The sequence below is a fragment of the Ochotona princeps genome, chromosome 2, assembly GCF_030435755.1.
Source record: "Ochotona princeps isolate mOchPri1 chromosome 2, mOchPri1.hap1, whole genome shotgun sequence".
In the NCBI taxonomy this organism is placed as follows: Eukaryota; Metazoa; Chordata; class Mammalia; order Lagomorpha; family Ochotonidae; genus Ochotona; species Ochotona princeps.
This window is the reverse complement of record NC_080833.1, coordinates 19066969-19082556: the sequence shown is the minus strand read 5'-3', so window position 1 is coordinate 19082556 and position 15588 is coordinate 19066969. Positions and strand designations below refer to the sequence as shown.

Here is a 15588-nt window from a genome sequence, read left to right as displayed (position 1 = left end):
TTTACATATTTGATCAAGGTGCAAAGGGTCAAGGGCTAGAGGAAAATGGGTGAAACATTATTTTGACATCTCTTTTTTTCCCTTCCTGTATCTGGGGAAGGGGAGAGATTAAGGGAGAAGCCACAGCCAGCCTCCCGACCATCCCAGGGTCCCCGATGTGGGGCATGCTCCGAGGCTCCTGCTCAAGTGGTTTTGGTAAGACAGGGTGACAGAGATCTTCCATCTGCTGGTTCCCTCTCCAAGTGCCTGCAGTGACCAGCACCGACTCAGGCCAAAGGCAGAAGCCAGGACGGCATCCTGGTCCCCCCCCATGCAGGGAGCACAGACCCAAGTGCCCAGGCCACCATCTGTTGCCTCCCAGGCCCATTAGCAGGCAGCTGGATTGAAGATAAAGTTGCTGGGACCCAAACCAGCACCGCAGTGTGGGTCACCAGTGTCCTGGGGCAGGTGAGTGCCCTGCTGCCTGTCTTGAATGGAAATGAAGCAGAAAGATGAGGATTTCAGCATCAACCAGTGTGGCTTCTTTGGTGGAATGTCTCAGCCCTCACTGCCTGGGATTTGTAGCCAGTCAAGCGAAAGGAACGGGTCACCTCTCCCATGTAGCTCAGTCGTAGGCCTGGAAGCAGGTAGGTCTCCAGCGGATGCAGCCGTTGGAGAATTTGATTCTGAACAACTGAAACAGCAACGAGAGCCTTGCTTTCCGGTTCCGGGAGCTAGAGCCGGAGGCAGAAGACTAAGGGCCACGCGGAGGCTGCATGCTTGGGGCAGGGTGAGAGCAGCCGGCCTCGCTCCCACGCCTGGCCGCACGGGGGATAATGAGTGGGTGCTGCTTCCCCAGCCTCTTTCATCTGAGCACTTCAAAGCGCCTCACCCCATTAACACCCGGTGTGGTAGGTGGGGAGTACCAGCAGAGCCAGCTGGGGAAACTGAGGCCAGGAGGCACCGCCAGGAGCCGGCTGTGAGTCATCTAGGCCACCTGACACATCCCGCAGGCGTGGGGGTGGATGAGGAGCTGCGGTCACAGGTTCTGATGCTTGTCCCCGAGGCCCCTGCTCTCGCCAAAATGAGCCAGATGTGGGGGCCAAAAGGCGTTGCCTAGAACTTTATGGGCAGACACCCTCAGCATTTACTTGCTGTGGTCACTGTTAGGCTTTGGTGCAACTGTTTTCCTCCTCAGTAAACGCAGCTTCTGCCCAGCTCCAACTGGTGGCAGAATGATCTGGTCCCTTTGTGTTCCCTAAGGTGAGGGGCTGGCACTGCAGAAAGGGAGAGGTGCCTTAGTTCCAAGAGAGGTCCATTCAATGGAAGATGGTAGAGGGTAACTGGTAGTTCATGTTCCAATGTGGTTGACATATGGCAGCTATCATTAAACTTATGTGAAAGACAGATGGCCCGCGCAGTAGCCTAGTGGCTAAAGTCCTCGCCTTGCACACATCGGGATCCAATATGGGCACCAGTTCTAATCCCAGCAGCCCTGATTCTGATCCAGAAACCTGCTTGCAACCTGAGAAAGCAGAGCATGGCCCAAAGCCTTGGGACCCTGTGCCCATGTGGGAGACCTGGAAGAAACTCCTGACTCCTGGCTTCGGATCAGCACAGCTCTGGCTGTTGTAGCTGCTTAGGAAGTGAATGAATGGATGACGGATCTTCCTTTGTATATCTGACTTTCTGATTTAAAAAAAATAAAATCTAAAAAAAAAAAAAAAGATGAGGGAGAGATCTTTCATCTACTAGTTTACGTTCCAGATGCTGACAGTAGCCAGGGATGGGCCAAGCTAAAGTCAGGAGCCTAGAACTCACTCCAGGTCTCCCAGGTGGGCGGCAGGTGTGTACTTGTGCCTCCAGGTCAGGGATGAGCAGGAAGCTGAATTGGAGGCACAGCACAAACTTGAGCACAGGTACCCCAGTGTGGGCCATGATCGCACCCAGCCAGCATCCCAGCCGCTGCACCGAAGCTCTGCCCCACAGCCATGTTTAAGATTTACTTGAATGGACACTGGTGCATGTCCTGGCTGTTCCACTTCCCATCCAGCTCCCTACCTGTGGTCTGGGAAAGCAGTCAAGGATGATCTAAGGCCTTGGGACCCTGTACCCGCATGGGAGACCTGGAAAAAGCTCTTGGCTCCTGGCTTCGGATCAACTCTGCTGCATTGTGGCCATTTGGGGAGTGAACCAGCGAATGAAAGAACCTCTTTGCCTCTCTTCCCTATAAAGTCTGCTTCTCAGATAAACAAAAATAGATCTTAAATTATTTGAGAGGCATAAAATTCCATCCCTCCCAGATATCCATAGCAGTTAGGACTGGGGTCAGTTGGGACTGGGGTCAGAGGTCAGGACTCATCCACGGCCTGGCAAGGATGACAGGAGCCCTCGCCACTGCCTCCCAGTGGCTGCAGCAGGAAGCTGGGATCAGACTCGGCCCGGTGTGGAAGACAGAGACTCCAGTACAGGGAGGCAGGTGTCTTACCTTTAGGTTAGTACCATAACTGCTAGACTTAACGCCCACCCTGTTATTTTCTTATTTTCTGATAAAATGTTAAGAACTTGGGAAATGAAAAGAGGAGCAAATAGGTTATTTGTAATCCCATATCAGAGAGGATTATTAATATTTATTAGTAATAAATTTGCTATCATATATAAATGTATATTGTGTATTTCGGTCTTTTATGTATGTATGTAGAGGTATGTAAGTGGAATGTTTTTTTAAAAGATTTATTTTTATTACAAAGTCAGATATACAGAGAGGAGGAGAGACAGAGAGGAAGATCTTCCGTCCGATGATTCACTCCCCAAGTGAGCCGCAACGGGCCGATGTGCGCCGATCCGAAGCCAGGAACCAGGAACCTCCTCCGGGTCTCCCACACGGGTGCAGTGTCCCAATGCACTGGGCCGTCCTCGACTGCTTTCCCAGGCCACAAGCAGGGAGCTGGATGGGAAGTGGAGCTGCCGGGATTAGAACCGGCGCCCATATGGGATCCCGGGCGTTCGAGGCGAGGACTTTAGCCGCTAGGCTACGCCGCTGGGCCCGGAATTATTTATTTTAAAGATTTAAAAAAAAAGGTTTAGTGGATTCACTTGAATGGCGCTTAAAGAGATTTCCATCCCCTGATTCACTTCCCTGGTGGCTGCCGTCACCCAGGCCAGAACTTCATCCAGGCGTTGCACTGAGTGACAGGATCAAGGACTTGGGCCTCCATCTACTGCTTTCTCAAGCAAGTTAGCAGGGACCTGGATCACAAGTGGAGCAGCCAGGGTTTGAACCAGTGCTCACATGGGATGCCAGCAGTGAAGGTGGAGGCTTAACCTGCTGTGTGATGATACTGGCCTTGTAGAATATATATACAAACACACACACATGTAAATGATGCAGAATTTTCTCCTTTCCTAAAAAGGCAGAGTTACCAGGCAGGGGCATAGGAGAGACACATCTCCCATTTGTTGGTTCATTTCCCAAATGGCCACACAACCACATCTGGGTCAGACAGAAGCCGGGAACCAGGAGCTGCTTCCAGGTTGTCCACATGGGTGCAGGAGCCTAAGGACCGGGACAGTCTTCCACTGCTCTCCCAAGTCATCAGCAAGGAACTATACTGGAAGTGGAAGTGCCAGGACTCGAACTAGCACCCATATGGGATGCCAGTGCTGAAGACAGCAGGTTTACTCACTGTGCCATGGTACTGCTCCCCCTAACTTTTCCTAAGAACTTTTTGTTTTTAAAGGCAGTGGGATTGGCAGTGATGTGCTATCCGCTAGCTCATTCCCTTCAGGTTCCTGCAGTAACCGGGGCTGGGACAAGCCGAAGCCTGAAGCCTGGATGGCAGAACTACCAGGCCAGGAGCTATGCCTGGCGGGAGGGAGAGCACTCTGGCAGGGCCTGCAGGCATCCCAGGGGCAGGCTAATCGCTGCCCTACCTGTCTGCTGTCACAGAGCCCTTTGTAATGTCTGTGTGATAATATTTGATGGTGTGACTGTAACATTGTTTATTCCAATTCTGACTGCTGGCCTGGAAGCCATTGTCCTGTTTAACATCTGTACCGAAATCTTTTGAGTGCTGATTTTTAAACTAAGACACCAGCCCAGAAATGGAGGAGCCGCCATGTTCCAGGCGGTGGGCTCGCATTACTGAAATGCTTTCCTGAAAAGCGCCACTGGGATGGTTCACCCGATGTGTCTGCAGCTGCTCGTCTCGCTTCAGTTGCCAACCGTACCCTGTGTGGAGGGAGGAATCCCTCCCCATTGTCCCTGTCACCCCTGACAGCAAAGGATACATATTTCCTGGCTCTGCATGGGAGACCCACCAGTTGGAAGATGGCAGGGAACTGGAAGAACTTATGAGGGAGGGGCAAGGGACTGAGGCTTCCTGGCCCTGAAGGTAAATGCTCAGCTACTGGAAGGCAGAAGTCTGATCCCATCAGGGTCTGGGGGAAAGAGAAAGTACATGTTGGAGACTGAGCCGGAGGCCTGTGGGGAGTGGCTTCAGACCCACTCTGGCAACCTCCTGAGACACAGGTTTTGTAAGTGGGGAGACGGCCTGGCCAGTCACTCTCAGACACACTCAGTCACTCCCTGCTCTCCCTTGCTGTACTTTCAGGGCTAGTGAGCCCTTCTGGGCTGCCCCACCTCTTCCGGTTCAGTTCAGGAGCAAGGTGCCCAGCTGAGCACCTCCCCCATGGCTTCCGCCTGCCTCCCCTCCCTTGCATGCTCTGACTCCAGAGCGCCCAGGGAGCCCAGGTGTTCAGGTGGCCAAGTTCAAGGCTGTGAGCCACTAGCCTGGGAATTGGGGGCCCAAATGAGGCTTTTTTTTTTTTTTTAAGGTATTGAGAAAAACGCTCTATAGTAAAATACATGGCAAATCTTTAGGATTTTTTTCTTCATTTTAAAACTCTGAAAGCAGTGTGGAGGGAGATGAGAGGTCCTTGTGAGGCATCCCAAAAAACCATCACCTCTAAAGCAGCTTGTGTGTGCTGTGGAAACAGCTGCTTTTCTTCTCGCTCAGCTGTCTCCTCTGTTACTCCAGTTACTTCTGGAGCCCTTGCATTGTTCTGTGGCGTCACCACAACAGCAGAGAAGGGCCATCACCCCAACACCAAGGTCCCAGAATCTACTGGAACCAAAAGTGTCCACTCTGCAGCCAGGCTATGCAATGCCAGGTTGGTCTTGGTCGGGAGGGTCGAGCCCCGAGTCTGGCCACGGGCTTGCGGACTTCACGCTTTGCTGAGTGCAGAATTCCGCTCTTATCTCTAGACAAAGAGCCAAATTTCCCAGAGAGCTGTGAGGGAGAGGGCTGGGTGGAGAAGAGCATGAATCAGCCTCTGACACCTTGGGGTGTCTTACCTGTCTGCTGCCCCCACAGACATTCCTGGCTCCTGACTCAGTGGGGAGGTGGGGCCCAGGGGGTTCTCAGGTGAGAGAGAGAGACAGACAGACCCTGCAGAAACCTGCCTTGGCCATCCCACACCGAGGAGTGGGGGGATAGGGCAGGCCTGTGGAGAGGGTGCGGAAGGGAACAAAAGGGAGCGAGGTTCAGGAGAGAGCGGAGGGTCCGGGCGCTTCGCCATCCTTTCTTGGAGCTCAGTTGCTTGCTGTCAGGGCCTGAACTGAAGGCAGGCAGAGGAGGGTCTTTGCTGACATGTCTTGAAACTCCAGAGCACACAGCAGACATCTTTGGAGCTGTTTTAACCGACAGAAAGCCTTCATCTCTGGGTCTCTCCAGGGCAGTTTTCTGGGGAATCCTCTGAACAAAGTTTGAAAAGGGCTGTTACTGTTTGAAAGTCATGGGCCTTGGACTCGGACCTGGTGCCAGGTCCCTAGAGGTAAGTTGTGAGTTCTAGAGAGAGCCTTGGTGGTTAGCTTGTTCAGTATTGTTGAGCATACACAAAAAGGCCCTGTATTGCTGTGAAGATAACTGGGTGAAATCTTCAGTGCTCATTTCAGCTGCCATGGCTGAGGCATGTGCTCTGAGAGCACTCAGATCAGCAGTATTTCCCCTAAAAAGCCCCGGACAAACAGCACTGCACAGTCCTGTGTGTGTGGTGGTAGCGGAGAAGGAGGTAGGGAAGGGAGCACCTTGTTCTTCGAGAGGGAGCCAGAGTGGCCCGCCTCACCGCAGTGCCTTGGCCTCCCTTGGGTGCTCCTGGCTCCCAGAGGGCAGCGTTGTCTTCCATCATCCACCTTTGTAGGGCTGCAGATCCAGTTTGGACCTTGCTCCTAGGAAAGCTGGAGAGCTAGAAGTTGGTAAGTTGCCCCACACTCCTTAAGTTCCATGTAGAAACAACTGGGTTGGGGTCTCTTAGATCTATGGGAGCCCACCCTCTGTCTAGACAGCCACATCCTAGGACCAGCTCTCCGGCAACTCCCAGAATAGAAGACCTGACAGTAACCTAGTGTGTGGGTATTTGGAAGGATGGTTTTATACCTGGGTCCTGAGCATCATCCAACACACAAGCCTTGTTGGAGTCACTATGGGAAAACGGGAAGAATTGGACCAAGTCACTGTGCTTTGAGAATTTGAGACAAAAATAAACTGGGACATAGCTGCAACTCCATTAAGTATATCAAGCAGACATGAAATTATAACTACAGAAGCAATGCATCTACTTACACGTAAGGGGTTGGAAAACAGCACAGCCAAAGCCTTGTATATGCGTTAAAGCAAGAGGATGTAAACTAAATTAAAAAAAAAAAAAACCCAACAACAACAAAAGGGAGAGGATGGCCAATCAAATGCTGACCTGAAGGTGGACTCCAAAATTTGAAAAAAGATTCAAAGAGCGTGGGCGAGGGAAGAATGGCCAGCAGGAGGTTTCTTTGGAACATGACATTAAAAAGAATAGCACGTATGAAAGGCAGAGTTACACTGAGACATCTGCTGTTGCGCTTCCTAAATGACAGCAACAGCCAGAGCTGGGCCAGTGTGAAGCTGGGAGCCAGGAGCTTCTTACAGATCTCCCATGTGTGGGGAGGGGCCCCCCAAGTATTTGAGCCATTCTCTGTTGCTTTTCTAGGCCACTGCAGGGAACTGAATCAGAAGTGGAGCAGCTAGGATGTGAACCTGTTCATACGGTATGCTAGCAATGAAAGGAGGCTTTCTGTACTGTACCACAACACTGGCCCCTGAGAAGCAAATTTTTTAAACACTGGGGAAGACTTTTTGTCTATAGTTTCCGGTTGGGTTGACCACATTTCAGAGTACCTGGACTGATTTCCAGTGCTGCTTCTGATTGCAGCTTCCTGTTGTTGCAACAGGTGAGGGTTCAAGTAGTTGCCTCAGTCTGGTCTACTCTGTCCACTGATTCACTCCCCCAAGTGGCCATCACGGCCAGAGCTGAACTGATCTGAAGACAGGAGCCAGGAGCTTCTTCTGGGTCTCCCACACAGGTGCAGGGTCACCAAGGCTTTGGGCCGTCCTCGACTGCTTTCCCAGGCCACAAGCAGGGAGCTGGATGGGAAGTGGAGCTGGTGGGATTGGAACCAGTGCCCATATGGGATCTCAGCACATTTAAGGCTAGGACTTTAGCTGCTAGGCCTCCGCGCTGGGCCCATTTTGTTTGTTTTTGAGAAGCAGAAAGAGAATTTAATACCTGTTGGTACACTCTCCCAAATACCTGCAATAGACAGGGTAGACCAAGGCAGACTCCATGAGCCAGAAACCGCATCCCAGTGTCCCAGTGTGGGTAGCAGGAACCAGAGAACTTGGGCTATCATCTGTTGCCTGGGCACATGTAAGGCGGATAAAAAGAGGAGGTGAGATTGAATCCAGGCACCCTGATAGAACCCTGCAGATTACCGTGCTGTGCCACAGTGCCTAGCTTCCCCACCTGCACCACAAAAGTTTGTAAATGAAAAATTTAGGCCAGGAAAAAAAATGGCAAGAAATGCTGGAGTTTTCTGTTTGTTTGTTTTTTGTTGCTTTGTTTTGTTTTTGTCAAGGACAAAATGCTCTACAGTCCTGACTGGAAGCTGGTGCCTAAAGCAGCTCATGGCCAGAACATGAGCCAAAACACCTGACTTTCTCGTCCCTAGCACCGGCTTCGGACAGCCTTCAAGTCTAGGTTAGGGTAGCTTCTGCCTTCCCATTCAGGAGCCGTGGGTCGTCTGGAGCTGACAGGCCCAAGCCATAGATGAAGATAAAAGAAGAAACAAGTTCCTTTCCCAGGACCTGCCCTAGTAAGAGAAAGTCACCAGACCTGTCTAGTGCAAGAAACCAGGTCACCTCCAGAGTGCAGGGCAGTCACTCCTGGCCTGGTCTCTGCCCAGTGTGGGATCTTGAAGCCAGACACACCTCCGGCAAAGGAAGGGAGAAAATACGGGACCCAGAGGCATTGGGGTGTTTCCTGCAAGCTTTCCCTGTGGGATTAGTTGTGACAAGAACTCTTCAGTCTGGCGTCCCATGGGTGTGGCCAAACATAAGTCTCCAGGGAGTAGCATTGTGGCACAGCAAGTTAAGTCACTGTCTGCCATGCTGGCATTCAACAGGGGCACTGGTTCAAGTCCCAACTACTCCACTTTAATCCAATTCCCTGCTAATGCACTAGGGAAAGCAGTGGAGGATGGTCCAAGTGTTTGGGTCTCTACACCCATGTGGGAGACCTGGAAGAAGCTCCTGGTTTAGTCCCTGGCCCATCCCTGGTTGTTCTGGCCATTTGGAATGTTAAGTGGCTGATGGGAGATTTCTCTCTCTCTCTACTTTCAAATAAATAAATCTTCCAGGCCCAGCGGCGTGGCCTAGCGGCTAAAGTCCTTGCCTTGAAAGCCTGGGATCCCATGTGGGCACTGGTTCTAATCCCACCAGCTCCACTTCCCATCCAGCTCCCTGCTTGTGGCCTGGGAAAGCAGTCGAGGACGGCCCAAAGCCTTGGTGACCCTGCACCCGCGTGGGAGACCTGGAAGAGGTTCCTGGCTCCTGGCTTTGGATCGGTGCAGCACCGGCCGTTGCAGTCACTTGGGGAGTGAATCACTGGACAGAAGATCTTCCTGTCTCTCCTCTCTGTGTATCTGACTTTGCAATAAAAATAAACAAATCCTTAAAAAACAATCTTACAACAAACAAAACTCCTCTGGGGAACCTGATGAGGCTGGCCTGAGATCCCTCAATCTCACCAGATGGAGCAGTGACCTCCGACTTTCAGGAGGTTCAACCAATGCGCAGCTCAGCTGTGCTTATTCAGCTTATTCCGTCTAGGCTCAAGAGACGCAGGCTGAGTCCCACTCGAATTCATGCTGGGAAGACTAATCAACAGCTAGGATTCATTGGGCAAGAATTAACTTAGGTGCCTTTCTCTTCTCAAACCTTCCGGCAACTCTGCGAGCTACTGTTTTCCGATGTCCCCTTTAAAAAGAAGACACAAAAGTAAGCCTTGGTCCAAGTCGACTGGGGAGTTTGACTCCCAGAACCTCCAATGTTCATCCTTTTAGTCAGGCCCCTTATGACACAAAGGGAAACTGAGGCCCAGAAAGCCAGAATGGCTTTTTCAAGGTGGCATCCCTTGTCATGTGGAACCCCGGTCAGTTCAGGCTGCCTGGGACATCTTGTGGGCCTTTTTCCCATCCCCGCCTACCCCGTCCGCTCCCGTCCGGTCAGGCCCGGCCCGGCCCTGGCACCGCCTGGGGAGCCCATGACTCAAAGGGGAGGGGCTGCATTTTGCCAACGGCCCCTCCTCAACTCGCTGCCCCGAAGGAGCCGAGCTCTCGGGTCGGGCGGGCGACAACTTGTCTGAGCGAAACCTGGAAAGCGCCGCCTCTGGACGCCCGGCCGGCGGTGGGGGACGCCGTTCAGTGAGCCAGCCAGCAGCCGGGCGGCGGGAACGTTGGCTCCTCCGCTCATCCCCCATTGGACACCCGAGCCGCGAGGGTGGTACCCTGTGAAACTCTCTCCCGTGATTGGCCCATGCCGGCCTCCGGCCCCGCCTCCATGGGGGCAGACCGACATGGCGAGGTGGCCTCGGGTAGCCGGCGTGTTGCTGCCTGCCGGAGAGCGGAGGCTGCGGGCTGGCCCGGCTTGGCTCCCCGCGGCGGTTCCCACCCAGCTGGTTCTTCCTCCTCACCCCCAGACGCTGTGGGGGTGTTCCTCTCTCCTCCGATCTGAGCTTTTAATCGAGGCGCCATGCCCCTGCCTCACGTCTTACACCTCTTCATCCGCTTTCGAGTGTGTATTTGGGGGTGCCCAGGCTCCTCTCCTCATCCCAGAGACTTAGCCGCGTGCCTCCCGTCCCGAGAGCCCTCTCTCCTCAGCCCCTCCGCGCCGCCTTTGCTCTCTGAGACTCCCGGGGACAGTCCATTTCGAGGCTGCCCAGATGAGGAGGGCGCGAGTCCAGCCTCTAGCCTCATCCTCCCTCCCTACGACCCCCCAAATCTTGCCACCCCCGAGGGAAGCCAGAGTTTCTGTGACCCCTCTCCCAGCCCAGCGCCAATAACTGAAAACGACCTGCGGAGTGAATGTCACGGAGTTTATTGAGCGGAGCCGGTCCCACCCAGCGGACACGCTTTCCCTGGTTGCTCCCTCACAGTCACACGCGCACCCCATCTCCAGCCTCAGCCGCAGGGTGGGCTGCTCCTCACTTCCTAAGAGCCAGAGGCTGCAGGGGAAGGAGGGAGGTGAGACTGGAAAAGGGTGGGTTCAGGGGTGGGCTGAAGGGAAAGGGGTGCAGAGAGCAGGGGCGGATGGGGCAGCCAGTGGCTAGGAGCACCCCACGGGGCTGCAGGAAGGGCGAGACCCCATCACAGCCCCGGGAAGTCTTAGCTCTGCGGGCCCCTTCTCCAGGGAGCCTTTCTGAGTTGGGACAGCCACAGTGAGGGGAGCAGGATGGGGCCTCCCACCCGGTATTAGTCCGCTTGGCAGGGCGTGGGGTGGGGACCGAGAGGGCAGGGCAGGGCAGGACAGGGTGGCAGCGGGTGAGGCTCAGCTCTGGGGCTCCTCGGGCACCTCCACGCCCTCTTCTCCGGCGTTGTCGGCTGTCCACAGCGTCAGGTTGTCTCGCAGCAGCTGCATGATGAGGGTGCTGTCTTTGTAGGAGTCCTCGCTGAGGGTGTGCAGGTCAGCCATGGCTTCGTCGAAAGTGGTCTTGGCCAGCGTGATGGCCTCCTCGGGGCTGTTGGCAATCTCATAGTGGAAGACGGAAAAGTTCAGGGCCAGGCCCAGGCGGATGGGGTTGGTGGGCGGCATCTCCTTCTTGCTGATGTCCATGGCCTCCTGGTAGGCCGACCGGGCGGAGTCGATGATGCGTTTCTTGTCATCGCCGGTGGCCACCTCGGCCAGGTAGCGGTAGTAGTCTCCCTTCATCTTCAGGTAGAAGACCCGGCTCTCGGCGTCGCCGGCCTCCTTGATGAGGTGGGTGTCCAGCAGGCCCAGCACGGTGTCGCACACACCCCGGAGCTCCGTCTCCACCTTCTCCCGGTACTCACGCACTTCGGGGCCCTGCTCTTCTGAGCCTTCCTCGGTGCTTTTCTGCTCAATGCTAGACAGGACCCTCCAGGCAGCCCTCTGGCCGCCCACGACGTTCTTGTAGGCCACTGAGAGTAGGTTTCGCTCCTCACAGGAAAGCTCCTCGCCCTTTTCCACGGCACCCTTCATGAAGCCTGCCATGTCCTCGTAGCGCTCAGCCTGCTCGGCCAACTTGGCCTTCTGGATCAGATGGGCTCTCTCCATGGCTCTGGGGGACAGACAGATGGGTGGTGGGACTATCTGGCTCCCTGGGGACCAAGGCTGGACTCTGTGCCTCTCCTGCTTTCAACCTGCCTTTTGGCTGGGTGGCTTGGCCTGGGCAAGGATGGGGAGGGGCAGGGGGCGGGACCTGGGGCCCAGCCAGCCTGCCCCTTCACCCCGCACCCTTTCCGGCTCTTCCTTAAAGGTAAAAGGGCCGGGATGTGGGGATGAGTCATCAGAACAGTCTGCAGAAGAAATCTGGGCGTGGGCCCCACCTTCGTGGGCACCTTCCAAGGCTCCAGGCTGCCCCCTTCTGTTCAGAGCTGCCACCATACAGGTGTGCACCTTAGCAAGGTGATGGATGTGCCCTTCCAGGAGGTAGGGATGGCTTTAGCCATCTGGGGGCTCAGCTTAGACAGGGCCCAAGAGGAAATATGAGGAAATATAAGTGCAAGAAGATGGGGTTCCTAGCCCTGCTGGGTGTGTGGCCTCTGCCCCTAGCTCAGGTGAGTTTGCTCATGTTTGGACCAGGCTGTTTCCTGAGGACTGTCATATTCATAACCTAATATAGTCCCCACCAAAGTAAAATGTGCTGGGTTGGCATGGCGGGAGACCCCTCCCCGAACCTCAGTGGAAGTATGAGACTTGCTCCAGGTCACAGCTACCAGGCCCCTAAAGCTCTGGCCTGCATCTGACTTCCTCTGTGTTTTCTCACATTGGCTTTCCCCATGCCAGGTCGCCTGCCCCCTCTGACCTTGAGCTAGAAGTCAGACCCAGGCTTCTCTCTGAGTCTACAGGAAGATAGCTGCAACCCCTCAGGTCCTCACACCCCTCCAGGTCCCCTCAAAAACTCCCAGAAGGCACCAGTGGCAGCTTCAGGGTGCTGCCTAATGAAGCGTTTAACAAGCAGCCTCTGACGCTCCAGCCCGGCCTTTGTAATTAGTCACCCAGTAGGTTTGTCGGACACCTTCCCCTTCACAGCACAATTTTCCCTTTCAAGTTGGTGGCTTGCTGCCACATGTTGCAGGACTTACCCCATGGCTCTTCATGCCAGTCACCTGCCCCTTCCGAGCCACCTGCCAGCACACATCAGCAGAGCTCCCAGAGGGGTGGGGGCTCCCACTCTCCTGCCTGACTCAGCTTGCTCTGTCAGAGCTGGGAAGCAGGCCACCTGGGTGCTCCGTCCAGTTTGGTCCCCCAGGGGTGACGCCAGCAACCTGGGGAGAGACAAGGCTGTGGAAAGGGACGTGATGGTGACACATACAATTTTGTTTTATGGGACAGCGATAGCAGCTGAATGATGCCTCCCCCCAGCCTGTCTCTACAGTTCCTGTGCCCCTTCCCCTGGACCACGGCCCTAACTGTGACCACGACAGAGATGTCAGAGCTGGAGACCCCTGTTCTCTGTTGCCAACATTCTCTCCCTGTCTGCCAGGGCCACATCCCCAAGTTTCATCAAGTTGTTTGTTTTTTTTTTTTTTTAAGATCTATTTATTTCATTATAAAGGCCAATCAGATTTACAGAGGAGAGACAGAAAGATCTTTCATCCGCTGGTTCACTCCCCAAGTGGCTGCAACAGCCAGAGCCAATCCGATCAGAAACCAGGAGCCAGAAGCATTTTCCAGGTCTCCCATGTAGATACAGGGTCCCAAGGTTTGGGCCATCCTTGACTGCTTTCCAAAGCCACAAGCAGGGATGGGAAGTGGAGCAGCTGGGACATAAACCAGTGCTCATAGGGGATCCTGGTGCTTGCAAGGTAAGGATTTAGCCACAGAGTCATGGTGCTGAGCCCTGACTGAGTTTTTTACCTTGGCATTGAGCCTAGCAGGGTGGGTGTCTACTTATCTGCCCTGCCCGTAGTCGAAGCTTAGATGGGACTCAGGGGTGCGGTTCCCCAGCCTGGGACTCAGCCAGCTTAATCCCTGAGTCGGGACCATTTCAGAGGCCTTTGTTTGGACCAGTTCCTCTTGTGTCTGAACATTCACCTGGGCCAGAACTCAGAGGGCCAAGGATGACATCTGCCTCTTTGCTGCAAGATAAAGCAAGGATGTGTTTGGGCCAGCACTTCAGGCTTTCCAAGGAAGCGGAAGGGCTTTTAGCTTTGACGTCTTGACAACTCTACTTAGATGGGAATAGCAACGCAGAAGACGCTGCCAGGACCACACTCATGTACCGATTCAGCCAGAGGATCTGGGGTGCAACTCCCAGGTGTTTGGTTTTTTCTCCCCTTTGGATTTTGTAATTCTCTCCCAGTTATTCATGGCGCACATGTATTATTATGCTGTGAGAGACAGAACAGCCTAGTATTCAGGGGAATCAGAGTGCATGAATGTAATTCTTATGAACTGTGTGGTGTTGGCCATGTGGCTTAACCTCTGTGAGCCTCAGGTCCTAACAGTGCAACATGGGGCTTGTGATTTTCAACGAATTAGCACTCAACAACTTCTATGTGAGCCAGCCCAGCCAGCTCTAGAAACATACATACATATAGTACTAACATAAAGCTGGGTGCTGGGAGCAAGGACAGGTCCCAAACTCAGCTATACCAAGTCCCAGGCCACAGGGATGGCGAGGGGGCAGTTGGCCCACAGCCTTCCCCTTGGTGTCAGGGGCACTCAGCGTTCCTTCTCTCCCTCTGACGTGGCAGGCTCTGGGCTCGCAGAGAATCTGCCTACGTGCTAGTCAGCTAGCCTGGAGGGGAAAGGCAGACAAATCCCAGGGCACAGAGACTCTGGAAGGCAGGGCCCAACCGCTGTGGGGTTTTTGAAGCACCTTCTGAATCTGAGGAGGGGGCATTTTCTTCTTACCACTTAAGCCAGGAGATCTGGTGCAGACCAGGAACTGCCCACCTCAGCACATGCCCGAGTAAGGCAAAGGAATCCCCCTCACTCCTCCTCCTGCGTGGCTGAAGGTCAGGGATGCCTGACACCTTCTGCCCGCTCTAGCCTGTTGCGCCTGACTCAGTTCCTGTCTCAGGCACCTCCCTTTGCCTCTAGGCGTCCATTTCCCAAGCCCAGGAGCCAAGCAGGCAGGAGGCAGCAGGCCCTAGCAGCAAACTGTGCTCCACCGTCAGCTGCCTGAGTCAGCATGCAAGAGCTGGGGCTGCAGCCCAAAGGGGCTTTCCTCATCTGCCTGTTACCTCCAGACACTTGGATAGAGGAGCCAGCCTAGCAGAAGGCTATGGGTCCCCGGACTCAGGGTTGAGTGGTCCTTTCTGCCAACTGTAACATGATTTGAAGGGTTGGAATGCTCAGAAGGCAGCACCCAGCTGCTGAAGACCTCCACAAAGAGAACACAGGTGGGCACTGGCTGCAGGAGCCAGGAAGCCACATTTCACATCAGTGTCCCTAGATCTGAGTCCTGGATCCATTTACAGACCAGTTTCTTACTAATATGCACCCTAGGAAGTAGCAGAGATGGGTCCCTGTCAGTCAAGACTGCGTTCCTGGTCCCTGACTTTAGCCTGGAGAAATGACCAGCAGACAGAAGATTCTCATTCTCTCCTTTTAAGATTAATTTTATTATTATTTTATTTTTATTGCAAAGGCAGATATACAGAGGAGGAGAGACAGAGAGGAAGATTTTGTCCATTGATTCACTCCCCAAGTGACTGCAATGGTTGGTGCTGCGCCAATCCGAAGCCAGGAGCCCAAAGCCTCTTCCAGGTCTCCCATGCGGGTGCAGGGTCCCAAGGCTTTGGGCCATCCTCCTCTGCTTTCCCAGGCCACAAGCAGGGAGCTGGATGGGAAGTGGGGCCGCCGGCATTAGAACCGGAGCCCATATGGGATTCTGATGCATGCAAGGTGAGGACTTTAGCTGCTAGGCTACCGCACCAGGCCCTCTCCCTGTAAGAGCTCACTCCAGTAGCTGTCTTGGGGAAGGCATGTTAAATTTCTTCTAAGTCATTCAGCCGTTTCTGAGTGTTTCTCCTTTCAAGACACTGCT

At 54.0% G+C, this 15588-nt stretch overlaps 1 protein-coding gene across 1 annotated transcript; it reads right to left on the bottom strand.

Moving 5' to 3' along the window:
* Positions 1-10425: 10425 nt before the first annotated feature.
* Positions 10426-12054, bottom strand: SFN (stratifin). The gene has a single exon (XM_004592210.2). It carries the CDS (start codon positions 11643-11645, stop codon positions 10899-10901), a length of 747 nt encoding a protein of 248 aa, XP_004592267.1. The 5' UTR covers positions 11646-12054; the 3' UTR covers positions 10426-10898.
* Between the last annotated feature and the right edge of the window lie 3534 nt (positions 12055-15588).

Bases quoted from the DNA above. Each gene is read 5' to 3' on its own strand.
- SFN (XM_004592210.2), bottom strand. From the start codon at position 11,645: ATGGAGAGAGCCCATCTGATCCAGAAGGCCAAGTTGGCCGAGCAGGCT.